At 36.8% G+C, this 14,652-nt stretch overlaps 1 protein-coding gene across 1 annotated transcript; it reads right to left on the bottom strand.

The window, feature by feature from the left end:
- Positions 1-3,522: 3,522 nt before the first annotated feature.
- LOC130077366 (protein FAM135B-like) lies at positions 3,523-13,418 on the bottom strand (the record flags this gene model as incomplete). The annotated part of the gene is made up of 3 exons (XM_056242593.1): positions 13,060-13,418; positions 12,863-12,954; positions 3,523-3,602 (listed from the first exon to the last, which is right to left on the bottom strand). Coding segments are annotated over exons 1-3 (244 nt in total), but the record flags the coding sequence as incomplete, so codon positions are not given.
- Between the last annotated feature and the right edge of the window lie 1,234 nt (positions 13,419-14,652).

The following is a 14,652-nucleotide window of genomic DNA, read 5'->3' on the forward strand; positions in this document are numbered from 1 at the left end:
GGTTAATGATAATTAATACAAAAATATAGCTGTTTATTGTTAGTTCAGTCAGCTCAGGTCCATTAAAAAATATTAACAGATGCACCTTTTAATTAACATTAACTAAGATTAATAAATGCTTTAGTTGTTCATTCATATTAACTAATGTAGTGTTAACAAATGAGACCTTACTGTAAAGTGTTACTGACATTTATAGTCAATAAACAATAAACGCTGTTTTTTACTTTCTATTCATCAAAAAAAATCACGGTTTTATCATGGCTTCCCACTTAAGCAGCACAATAACTGTTGACTGTTAACATTGATGATAATGAGAAATGTTTCTTAGCAAATCAGCATTTCAAAGTGATTTATGAAGGGTCATGTGACACTAAAGACTAAAGTAATGGCGTATACTGCAGAGAATGTAATGTAAAGAAATGTGTCTTTTTATAACTTTTCAGACAGCAGACATCCAAAAACAAAGTTCTAGTCTTGTTAGTGCCTCGCACATAAAGATGAAAGTGTGCCCAGAAGCTCATTACGGTGAAGAGATGTCATTCAGATGGCAGTATTTGATCTGTAGTTCATAGTGTGCTGGAATCACGAGTATCTGAGGCATACTGAACAAACATTTCACTTTCAGAAGCATGCTAATACACTTTCTCACTACTGTGAAAGCAAAATTGTAAGTAGTATGGGTAAATACGTAATAAAGTAAATAAAGTAAAAATGTCTTTGGTAAGATATGACAAAGAAGCCTTCTTGACAATATTGTTAAATAATAGTATATAATATGAGGTGTTGTCAACTAAAATGATTCTGGCTGGTGTGTGTGTGTGTGTGTGTGTGTGTGTGTGTGTGTGTGTGTGTGTGTGTGTGTGTGTGTGTGTGTGTGTGTGTGTGTGTGTGTGTGTGTGTGTGTGCGCGCGCGCGCGTATGTGCACATGTGTGTGTGTGTGTGTGTGTGTGTGTGTGTGTGTGTGTGTGTGTGTGTGTGTGTGTGTGTGTGTGTGTGTGTGTGTGTGTGTGTGTGTGTGTGTGTGTGTGTGTGAGACAGAGACCAGAAGCCGTGAATGTTGTGAAAAAGGACTATATTTTCACCTGACACAACATGCGCCCGTGTCCCGGACTGCCGTCAGATGGCCATAAAACTAAAGCCGTCTTTAGATTACTGTTTTGAGCACAGAGTGTGTGCTGAGAATGTGAGAAGAATGTAAGTTAGCAGCACACAGAACAGGACACACAGGTAACCTAAATTACATAGTGTGTTTAATCAGGTGAGGGGGTTCAGGTCACAGAAAACCATGAGAAAATGTCTCGCAGCAAAACTATTACAACAGCAAATGTAAACCTTTATGTTTAATATAGAATACGCCAATGAGAGGCCATGAATTTAGACATTCCACCCTGCAAAAACTCATTTCCTGGAGGTGAGGGCTGTCTTCTCGACAATAATGCAATAAAATAGCCTTACATATTTCACCCAAACAAATACTGAAAGTATTTTTTTTAAATATCTTTTGTTGTTTTTTTCAACAGAGGAAAGAAACTCATAAAGATTTGGAACAACTTGAGGGTGAATAAGTAATGACAAAATGTTAAATTTTGGGTGAACTACCGGTATCCCTAACCATTTGACCCTATGAATCACCCTAGTTCAAGCCAACCAGGATTGTCAGGTCCGCGTTTTTTTCCTACTCCAAACATTATTTGTTGCACGCCTCCCATTCAGTAATCGCAGAGAGCTTTGTGGTTTGTTACTTCTGATTAGAAAAGTCTCAGATTTCAAATTCTGTCCATTTTGATTTTATCACAAAATTCAAACAACGTTTTGGCGCTCTTAAATGTGACGTAATGTCATGCGTCGCAGCCTCAGTTCAAGCGGCAACATGGAGCGCTAGTCTTAGCTACTCTTGTTCCACTTATAACACGACAAATAAACATTCATTAACATGAACACCAAAAGGTATGTTGAAAGATACAGTACAACTTATCAAAATGTATAATCTCATGTGATCGCTCATTTAGCGTTTCAACCGCGAAAAGACGTCAATAAAACAGCTTGTCACAAACTTGCATTTACCTCAGGAAAGGTTACTTAGGCTATCCAATGTTTACAGTTCATTAGTTATCTATAAAAACACTAGATTATTTACTGTTAATTATGTTTGAATAAATGTATTATGAAGACATGTGTTTATGCAAACTACCTTGTGTGCAACTGTTAAAACATTTAAATTTTTTATAGTGCAATGATTATCTGAAAATGAATAGCAGTTCAATATAACAGATTATTAGGCTTTGTTGTTAGTTTTAACCTCAAATATTATAGCAATATGTACAAATTGAGAGGGTTCCCTGTATAGTTTACATTATAAGTTGGGAGAGACTCCCCCCCTTAAGAAAATCAAAGTATCTAGGCAGATATTCTGAATAATGGTATTGGACATTTTGTATCAGTGTTTATTTTTATTAATAATAATACCATAGGAAAATTGGTCTGTTAGATTATAGTTTCTGGGTAATATTGTAGACATATAAATATATAAAATAAATAATTATATAATATTTCTTAATATAGAAGTAGCTATTTCAGCTGTTCAACTGTAATGACTTTATATAAATTTAGAATAGCATAGTAAACACTTTCTTTCACTTTCAAATCTTTGAAATGTTGAACAAATCTTATTTAGCTCTCAATTTCTATGTCGATCTGTTTTTATAGTTTTAGTGCATAATTGATAATTTGTCAGACTTTAAAAGCCTCATATCTAGATGGTAAAGACTTTATCTCTGTTTGAGTCTCCCTCTCTCTCTCTCTCTCTCTCTCTCTCTCTCTCTCTCTCTCTCTCTCTCTCTCTCTCTCTCTCTCTCTCTCTCTCTCTCTCTCTCTCTCTCTCTCTCTCTCTCTGTCCTCTAAATGCTGTATTTTTGTCTCAGAAAACTTTGTGTCTGAGTGGTTTATTCTGCACATTTATTTTTAACTGCAGGAGTAGACAAACAGTGAGGGGAATCCTCCCAAAGCCTCTTGGTAAGAGCCCTCAACTGAAACCCTGGAGCAGACTCTTCCGATGGGCTTCACTATCGTCCTGTATCCATTAAAACAAGGTATAGACTGAATAAGTGTAACCAAAATGAGTCCTCACAAACAAATGCATTGTGCATAATAACAGTACTTGCAGGCTGCAAGTTCGACAGTCATTGTCTCTAAAATTGTTGTTCAGGGGGTGAATTTAAATTTGAAGTGCTGCTTTAATGGTCACAGTGGCCCTGTTAATGGAATAAATTCATAGAAGCATCTCCTCATAGAAGATTTTAGCATGCTGAGAGTCTAAAACTCTCGGATGATGCATCTCGAATCCAAACCACTACCCCTAAACATACTAAATCTAAAAAATGGAATCAAAAGAATGTAGATACACTCACTAGCCAGTGTCACTGACTGATTAGTTGCATATTTTCTGACACATACATTTATGGAGACACTGAAACAACACACAGTAAAGAAGGTCAACATAGGTCAATATAGAAAGTTCTCACCTGTGTATCCAGGTGTTGTGGCAGTGATTCTGTGGGGAACCCGAGGAGACACGCGTAGACCTGCCCTCACCTGATAGAAGCTGCAAGTGACAAAAAGTGAAAAAGACCCAGAATTAGACCTCATTTGACGAATCATCATCAGATATGTACAAGTTACAGTTAAAAGAGACAAACCAAAACACAGAGCAAGTTACATTGTGTCTGAAATTGATGATGTCCTTGCTTAAAAAAAAAACACATAGCATTAACATAAAATCAAGATATAAAATAAAACTTCTTTTTTTCCGTTTTTTAATATTTCATGTGATTTCAAATTATGGTTAATTTAATGTTTTGACACTTGTATGGTACTAATATTTCACATATCACTTTTTACTGTATTTCTGATCAAATAAATGCAGCCATGGTGCACTTGTTTTAAAAATATTTAAAAATATGAATTATTCCAAACTTTTAGAATACTTTTCAGTGTATACAGTATATATACAAATTTAAAACACATTGAATTCTATATAAACTAAGCTTGTGTTTCCTAATAAAAGACTGTGGGATGCTCTACTGGTAAATTTCTCTACATATGACTAAATTATGAAAACCTCTCAGGACAAAATGGCAATAAAAAATGGATATAATGCATACCTATACCATTTACACTAAACAAGACCGGGATAAACAGCTTTTTATCTGGTCAGTGTGAAATCTTATGCAGTGAATCTCTAGTAGAACATAAATAATGATGATGAATTAATGTGAAAGCTTAGTCGGCATGTTCAGACGGCCCAGACTCCATCAGGGGGATAGCACAAAGGTCACCTTGGCCAGTGAGGTGACTGCGGTTGCATGTTAAATGTTGAAGCACTTCACAGATCATACTCTCTGGAGCTCCTGGACTGAGTCGGGTCATCCCTGTACTCCACAGCAGCTCCGCAAGAACATCTACACCACAGTATGTTGATAGTACATGCTAAAATATGTCTACAGCACACGTCAAATACACAAGCTTCACCACATCTACAGCACATGCTAAATGCAACTACAGTTCCACGCTGAAACGTTACCATAACACTTGACTAAAGTGTCAATAGCATGCACTAAAATGTCTGTAGCACATGCTAAAACATGTCTGCAGTGCAGTACAAGCTACGACTTGTTTGAAATACATGATGCACTGTTGCAGCATGTGCTAAAACGTCTGTAGCGCATGTTAAAGCATGTTTACAGCGTAACACAAGCTACAACATGTCTGAAATGATATAGCACCTGTCTGTAGCACATGTTAAAACATGCAGTGCTGAAGGCTGCTGAAAACAACAGCTTCATGCTAGCGTTTACACAAAGTAATTTGTAATTTGGCAAGTTTTGTAAATTTCCCACATGGAATTAAAGTTGGCATGGAATGGAAGTGGCATTATTCTTTTCTTCCCTATTGTGATGTATATTCAAGTGAAACGGTTCTGGAATAAGAAAAAAGGTAGGGCAGGATTTGATTTTGTCCTTGGGAATTGATTGGATCATAGGAAGTTGGACATTGCATTTTTGGAAGCATATGAATTTAAAAAAAAAAAAAAAAATTGTGGGAAAATTGCTGCTTACATACATTATATCGCCTGTGCGTGTCTCGTCATATCCGTAAATCAAGAATCGTTTCTTTGGATATTTTGACGTGTGTCTGGTGTGGGAGTGGCATAGGTTTGCATAGGTTATTGTTATTATAGTTGTTGTAGCGCTGTACTAAAGGGTGCAGCTAGACTCACTGTAGAACGTTGATTGGTTTACAGAGAATTGACCCTTACAAGAGGAATGACCACACTAGAGGCCAACCAGTCGGAGTGGAAAAGGGAAATGACGTGCTGTACATGCAAAATCCAAAAATGGCATTTTATTGGAAAGTGCTGAAATATTTACAGTGCAGGAGAAAACAAAAATAAATAAAAACTGTACAAAAAGAAAAGAAAATTGTACAGTTTTTATTTATTTTTGTTTTCTCCTGCACTGTAAATATTTCAGCACTTTCCAATCAAAATGCCATTTTTGGATTCTATGCCATGTACAGCACGTCATTTTCCTTTTCCACATCCGACTGAGTTAGGCCTCTAGTGTGGTCATTCCTCTTGTAAGGGTCAATTCTCTGTAAACCAATCATATTAAATAATATAAACACCCAACACAACACTTAAACCTTCCAAACAGCTAAAACAACAACCATTAACAGAGAAAGAGTTTAACAACAAATTAAATGGCAAAAACAACTGTTTCTATAAAGAGTTGAAAACTACACTGAACAAAATTATAAACGCAACACTTTTGTTTTTGCCCCCATTTTTCATGAGCTGAACTCAAAGATCTAATACTTTTTCTATTTACACAAAAGGCCTATTTCTGTCAAATATTGTTCACAAATCTGTCTAAATCTGTGTTAGTGAGCACTTCTCCTTTGCCGAGATCCCCCCCCCCCCAATACAGTAAACCTGCACATTTTAGAGTGGCCTTTTAGGCCCCATTTACACTGCATGGTTCAAGTGACCCAAATCCGATTTTTTCCTCTCATGTGGCACAGATCGGATATGACCCATGAACGTGTAAGCAGGAAAAAAACGCATGGATTCCGATTTTCTCAGATCGGATTCAGGCCTCACTCATATGTGGTAATAAATCGGATATGAATCGGAAACGTGCATTTGCGTGTGCCATGTAAGCAGACAAATCGGATATTCCCCAGTAAATGCGAGTCGTACGTCATTAAAAAAGTGACGTCAACTCAGGACTCAACAACTGAGATCACATGACTTATTATAGGCGCGATGGAGGACGAAGGATACACACAGTGGAGCAATGCGGAGGTTTCATGTCTTTTGAGTGTTTGGGGCGAAGAGACAGTGCAGGCAAAAATGCACGGTTGTTACAGAAATAAATCGGTGTTTGAAGACATTTCACGAGATATGGGGAGGCACGGTAAGCGCTCGTGGCTACAGTGCCACCGTAAGATAAAAAGCTTAATGACTTTTAAAAATATTGTGGAAAGCAAAACACTGGATAATTTTATTCGCATCTGCATCCATTGTATTTCGTGCTGTTTTACTTCCTTTTCCGGGTCAGAACGTCTACATTTGGTAGTTTCAGCAGTGTATAGTGTAAATGCAAAAATCGGATACGGGTCACTTTTAAAAGATGATGTAAGCGGGTCGTCAAAAAAATCGGAAATAGTCAGAAAATCGGATTTGGGCATCAAGACCTGCAGTGTAAATGCAGCCTTATTGTGGCCAGCCTAAGGCACACCTGTGCAATAATCATACTGTCTAATCAAGTCAAGTCATCTTCATTTATATAGCGCTTTTAACCAAGGATTGTTCCAAATCGGCTTTACAGTGATAATAGGAAATTAAAGTAACAGAGATTATTTTGGTTTTATAGCAGCTCTAGAATAAAGTTATTTTCCAGCTAAAGTTAATCAGCATCTTGATATGCCACACCTGTGAGGTGGATGGATTATCTCGGCAAAGGAGAAGTGCTCACTAACGCAGATTTAGACAGATTTGTGAACAATATTTGAGAGAAATAGGCCTTTTGTGTACATTGAAAAAGTCTTAGATCTTTGAAAAATGGGGGCAAAAACAAAAGTGTTGTGTTTATAATTTTGTTCAGTGTATAACAAAACACAGCAGTAACAAACTTTAGACTGAACAAAACAAAAACTCCATAACCCTTCCTGATGTGTTCACAGATGTTAATTTTGCCGGCAATGCACAATATCAGTGAAATGGGTGTATGTTTGTAAGTTTGCAAGTTTATAGAGTCACCATGTTAACCTGTGACAGTGCCATTTTTTAATATAGAGTTGAAACACACCGTTGCAACACAATGTTTTTTGTCTTGTGACAAACAGCCACATGCCGAGAAGCAAGAACAAAATCTGCTGTAGGTCCTCCATTGGTGTTTACTGTTTCGCTTTCTTCTTCGCAGTTAAACACAGGTTTAATGACGTTGATCGCTGCATTCCGACATACACCACACCCATCAAGTAAAGGTACTATTAGCGGTGGAAACACAAGCCGGATCAGGGTGTACCATTGTACTGTACTGTACCGCTCTGTGGAAACGAGCCATTAATGGGTAGTTCCACAGAGAAAACAATGGTTTGGAACAACCTGGTGAGTAAAATGTGACATTTGTTTATTTGTTCTTTTCTGTTTCACCAAATCCACATCATCTTCTTCAACCACATACCACACACACACACACACACACACACACATAAATGGTAAATGGACTGCATTTATATAGCGCTTTCACAGACCCAATGGCCACCAAAGCGCTTTACATTTTGTCTCTCATTCACCCATTCACTCACTCATTCATACACCACCGAATGACTGCTCACCTAATACTTTATTCCCAAACAGATTCTCCACGCTCACTATAACGCATTCTGTTGGGCTCCACCAGACACATATAGGCTAAAGTTGTATTAGTTCAATCTGTTCTGTTCTATTGTTAGATGCTTCTCTTCAGAGCAGGAACTACATACAGTGGCTGTAAAAAAACAAACAGTATATAACAGCAGTCTATGCCTTCTGGGGATTATTTCAGAGGAGATTCAGAGGTTTAGCTGTCTGCTTTATGGAGGGGGAAGGGGCAATCAAATCTCTGCAAAGCTGATGTTTCAGCCAACAGCCTGGCTTTAATCTCAGAGCAAACGCAGTGAGTTGAACAACATTATGAGTGACCTTTACTCAACCTCTGCTTCACACAGCTGTCAGGAGACTGGTTGAGGATAGAGAGGAAATAGTATTTAGATCTGCTGACAAACGGGTGTCTACTGAGACGTAACCGACTTTAGATGTACTGCTAAGAGTCAGGATGTCTAGCTTTATTGTAGATTTGTAGACTCGTTTTATCCAAGTCACAGAGCACACTTGTTTCTTTTTTTAGAAACTTTGTTTATCGCCCTTGTTGATTACCTTGGTGTTAGCTCTGCCTGCTTCTTAAAGACAACATGAACTTTCTCTGTTATAAACAATGCCTTTAGCATTCTGTGGTCTTTAAGTCTTTCTATGGAAGTTGCCTACGAGTTCAGTAATCATGTGATTTGTATTCAAGTGATTTTTGTCTGAATAAAATAGGCACATTTTATTTATAGGGCAGTATTATTTTTCATTTATTCATCTGCCAGTCTCTTGTGTTATAAAATTAAGAAGTACAATTAGTAGAGTTTTTCTTCAAGCTTTATCCCTGTTCTTTATCAACAACGGTGCACAGAATGTGTACAAATGAACTGCCAACTCCACTGTTAACACTCAAGGCAATTTATATTAATTATGACCAATAGCAAATATTCAAAAACTTTTTTTGTGCACTGATGCAATTTGTACAGTAACACCAGGAATATTTTTTAATTACGATAAATAATTAAGTTTGTGTTAACTACCCATCTTTAAATGGGTAGTTAACACAAGCTTTTTTTCATTAACATCAAGTTTTTGGTAATTTTATTTGTATGTAATATCTCCTTTTTGCTTTTGCTAATTCATTTTAAACGGACCTGCAGAATTTTTGACATGAATTATTCTATTCCATTGCCATAATAAACTTGTGTACGGTAATTATAAAATAATTAGTAAAATGTTGTTTTGCACTTTTTAAAATGTATATTTAGTGTGTATATATATATATATATATATATATATATATATATATATATATATATATATATATATATATATTTTTTTTTTTTTTTTTTAATAATATATTTAGTCATATTTAATATACTCTGCCGTTCAAAAGTTTGGTGTCAGTAAGACGTTGTAACATTATAAATAACTATTTCAAAGAAATGCTGTTCTTTTGATTTTTCTCTTCATCAAAGAATCCTGAAAAAGTAGCACGGTTTCCACAAAAATATTAAGCAGCACAACTGTTTTCAACATAATAATAAGAAATGTTTCTTGAGCAGCAAATCATCATATTAGAATGATTTCTGAAGGATCATGTGACACTGAAGACTGGAGTAATAATGCTGAAAATTCAGCTTTGCATCACAGGAATGGATTACATTTTAATTACATAGAGAAATTTTAATCAAATGAATTAGCATAAGGGACTTCTCTCAAAAACATAAAAAAATCTTACCAACCCCGAACTTCTGAACAGTAGTGTGTCCATGCCATTTATTTGTAATGTCAACCCCTCATCCAAACACTGAATTAGCACCAAAGTGACTAGTAGAACTTCCAGAAGAATCATAAAGGTCATGGCAGGCCACACAGTTTTGTCTCTGAACCTCAAATTAGTTCCTATAGTCAGATCTCTATATGCTGCATAGTTAAAAATCAGTGACCTGTAAAGTCATTGAATTCCCTGTAGACTTCACCTGCTGCTCACAGCAAGGGTGTAATTGATTTGACTTGAACCAATGACAGGAAAATAATGTACAAAAACAGCAAAAATCAATCATTAATTTACCAGTCTACTGAACCGAACACCTTCATGTGATGCCTTATGATCTTAGCAGGGGAGGTGTATATGAAAACAGTGTTTAACACTCAGTCCACACTACAAGCGAGCTGTATACCTCACCGCTATAACAATCAGTAAAGATGTCAATATTGCAAACAACACAGCTTCAGACATTTGCAGTGTAGCAACTTTTTTTGGTTATAGTCAAAGCAATCTCGTTTTTTGCATTTGCAGTGTAGATAATGGGTGCATTGACAGTGTTACAGAGTGCTTATTTTTCTAGTAACTTCATTAAAGGTGACCTATAATTCAAAATTGAATTTACCTTGGTATAGTCAAATAACAAGAGTTCAGTGCATGGACATGACATAGAGTGAATCTCAAACTGGACTGTTTTCGCGTTCTCGTTTAATTCACGTTTATGAAAAACACCCCTGAAAAACGGTCGGTTCTCCACACAATACCGACTGTGACGCAATAGTCGGGATCATTAATATGTACGCCTCCAAATATTTGCATAATGCCAGCCCTCAATGCCAGGCGGAACTGCGCAGCCGAAGCATGGCAGTTGCTCAGTGTGGATGTACACATGAACACAAAAGTATTTTTTAGTTCCTTCATCTGAGCCTCTGAAGAAACAATGGGTTAATTTTATTTTCTCTGGAAATTTCCAAACATTTCACCGACGACTGTTTCCTCAACTTGGGCCAATATAGAGCTGGCCTCGGATCGAGCTACCAAGCAACACTTTCTGATGTGTAATTGTTCAAGTTCAGACAGGTAATCTTTCTCTCAAAATCGTTCAATACTGTTTATGCATCAGTAAGTCAAGCCAGTGACTAAAATATCAGCTTCACATCGTTTCTTTTAGTAGGATGAAAATAATCGTATTTAAATTGTAGACAAATTATATACAGAAAGCGATCAAAGAACAATCTTTCCACACAGCGCGAGTTTATCTGGACACTTGCCAAACTCGTTATGAAATCAATGACGCACGTTACTGCACAACGAAGCTCTTACTGTATTTACATCATGGTGTTTGCATTGGTGAAAGCTGAGAGAGTGCAGAAACTGCTTTGCAATGATAAGATCTTTATTCTCGCGATTGTTGTAATGTTTGTCTGTGTTCCCCCTGTGACTGTCTTTGTGCTTTTGGTTCAGTCCGGTTCAGTTTTCCCGCTCCTCGTTTGTGTTCATGTATACCACGCCCTCTTGTTATCTTGTTTAGCTTGTTTGGCCTTGTATTTAAGCCCTGTGTTTCAGTCCAGTCTTTGTGAGTTCTTGTTGTTGTAACATTGATGTTGGTTGTTCTGTTCCTGAGTCTTGTCCCCTAGCCTGAGTCTTTATGTAGTTTGAGTTTATTGAATAAAGTGTGCTGCAATTGGATCCTGCTCCCTCCTTGCTTCCACCTCATCATAACAGCGATCAACACACTGTCATCTGCTCAATGCTCATCACGGCAACATTTTATGTGATGGGAATAGATCTAAATACTTTAAAAACATCTCACGATTCGTTAATCTCGATAGCTGTTATAGTAAAAACGTATAATAGCTGTAGTAAAAGTATTCGGGAGAGAGTTTCACATGTAATGCGTTGCTATTTCATATGCAAGCATGTCAGCCAATCACAGCAGTGGCCGCGGTTACACTGAATCCCACAGCAGACACGCCCCTTCAAACAGAGTGTTCAAATCAGAGGCTAAAAGCAGGCTAGGAAAAATGCCATTTATTTCTAAATTATGATTATTTTTTATCTAAAAAACATACTAACATTATAAGGGTAACCCAGGAAACATTATAAAATAATAAAAAAAACATTCTAGGGCACCTTTAAGGTAAACAAATGTGTAAATAACAATGTTATTAGCTAGGAAGCTTCTCTTCTCAAGAAATAGCTTGCATAGACATGATATGCTATAACCATCACTTAAATAACAGCCTCATTACTTTTCTATGGCAATATTGTCAGTAAACTTTTTTTTTTTTTTTTACATGAAACATACATACGGATGAAATTCCTACAATAGGTGTCGAATACACATACAGAGAAGACTGCACCAATAGTGGTACCAAATATATTCCCTTTATTTACATTTCAGTTTGACTCTCCCTGTCTGCTCTTCGTCTAACAAACTCATGTCATTGTCATCAATAGCCTAGAAAAAAATCTCTATGGAATTGCATGGGTTCTGTTAATGTATTTCCTGTTGAAACAGGAAATTAGATCGACATATATCGACACACATCTAAAAGTTTGAGGTCAGTAAAAAAAAAAAGTTTTGAGAACTTTTTTACTGTTTTTTTATTTTATTTTTTATCAGATGAAGTCTGCCTTGTTGAGCATAAGAGACTTCTTTCTTAAACATTAAAAAAATCCTACTGACTCTAAACTATTTAAGGGTAGTGTATTTTTTTTAAATAGCAGAATATTCTTTAGTCTAAATAGCCTTTAGCAGATGCTATTCGGGTTCTAGTAGAGAGCATTTGTTTGGAGTTTTAGATGCAACCTTGAGTCCAAGATGAGTCATTAACATTTTTTTGTGCATTTTACCATTAGAGAAAATGCATATATTTGCTAAAAGTTTGTTTTGTCTGCTTTTCGAAACACTTGCTATTAACATAAGTTCTGAAAGCTAACGAGACATGAACTAAAACGCCAACACAATGCCATCTATTCATTGCATTGAAAAAGAACATGAAAACATTTCTGGAATGTGAGAGCACATTCTCAATCAAACTGCACAGAGTGATCCAAACTGGCTCTTAGGGTTTGTACATGATGCCGTCACCATGTGCTATTCCTGAACATGTTGTTTAGAGAACAGATGCTTTACAAAGCCATTCATCACAGCCTTCAAACATGCAGAAGAACACAGACTTACCCTCTCTGGAAGAGATCCACATTGTGAAACTTGTGCAACTCCAGTGAGAACTCCACAGTGCCCTGTACTTCCGACATCATCCATTCCATCGCCTAGAGAGAACAAGAGAAGTTAATTTGCAGCTAAACACTTCAAGCCTCGCATCGTCTTATCCAACCCTGAATGCATTTCTCTTTCAGAACTCTGTGTTGCTGTACCGTTGTCAGCGGTACAGCAACACCGCTGTTGCTGTTTGCCCATTGTGAGGGTGTGTGTTGTTCAATGAACATAATCCAATGACTCCGTAATAGAGTGGCAGACGTACACCCGTGACTCAGGAAGACGCCATTTCTAATTACTCAGGCTGTGACTCATCTCAGACAATATTTGTTCTGGGAACCTGATGTGCCGCTCTGAGGCAAACCAATGCACGATGCACGGCTCCAAGACGAATGACAGCAGTGGCATTTCTGGACATGATCCCAAATCATACTTATGACACAATCCGTCTCACAGACGCCGCAGCTCAAAGCCACTTCACTCAAGCTGGACCTGTATGAGTGTGTGGTGCTAATCACATCTAATGGCTTCTTCCCACACAACAGGTTGTGTAGTTGTGACACGAGTGGAATCTGAGAGAATATTGGCTTATCCAGACTGGCTTTATGGTGGAAGAATCAGCGTGTTTTAGATGGGAAAACTCAACCATGGTTATTAGTATTCACAAATTCCCTCACAGTTTCTCTGTCTGTCCATCATCGTCTTTATTGCATGCTCTCTGTCATAACTTTGACAGAAAGACTGATATATACACCAAGCCGTCAGCCCATATTGATGCCCAAGTGTCAGATTAATAAGTGATTATCAGTTCCAAAATCTTGAGTAAATTTATGTAAAATAAATAGTATTTTTACAGTATTTGCTATCATTAAAATGTACCACATTAAGAGGTGCCCAGGACACACACACACACACACACACACAAATATATATAAATTAATTATATATTTTAATTAAATATTTCTTCTGTAATAAAGAAAACCGTAATATAGTAATGAGAATCATTTATAATGCTGAGAAAGACAATATCAGACTCATCATTGTAATGAGAAATGAGGGATATAAAGTGCTCAATTATGCTGAAAATGTTGCAGTGAAAACTAAGGGTCTTCTTGACTATAAATATTGTCTTTTTATTATCTGTATCAGTCTAATTGCCTGATATTGGAAGCAGATAAACTCAGAATAGTTGAAAGTGTTTTATATGCCATGTCACATCTATATTTTCTATAATGTTAAAATGTTTCAATGTCTTAAAATATTCTAGATTCGATTTTCCTGAAAACTATTTCTTTAATAAAATCAGCAGTCATATCAGTGAATATGTACAGTATGGATTGGAAATAATTCTAACAGTTATGCTTCATTAGTAAGCATGGGTTTATTTCGGTTGACTATTATTTTCTTTTCCAGCAGGGTTATGAAGACACATCAAGGCATTTTTCAATGAAATACGCAGCATGCGTCCATAAACTGCACTGATATATTGCCACCGAATCTGCAGATTTTAAGGACGTCCCATCGGTGGGGGGCAAAGAAGCAGAATTTCCTGGATATAAATCAGCTGGCATGTTGAAGGTGAGCTAAACAAACAGTTGCAACAGTGTGTGACGGCCAAACAGACGTGCACTGGCCCTTAGGATCCTAGTGTGTTTTATACAGTCGGTTAACTCCAGTGTGCTCATTATTGTCAGGCTCTGGTGAACATTCAAATCAAGGTCAATGACACATATCCTCAACTTTATGTCTCA

This window comes from Rhinichthys klamathensis, unplaced genomic scaffold, assembly GCF_029890125.1.
Source record: "Rhinichthys klamathensis goyatoka isolate OS25496 unplaced genomic scaffold, OSU_Roscu_1.1 h1tg000731l_1, whole genome shotgun sequence".
Taxonomy (NCBI): domain Eukaryota; kingdom Metazoa; phylum Chordata; class Actinopteri; order Cypriniformes; family Leuciscidae; genus Rhinichthys; species Rhinichthys klamathensis.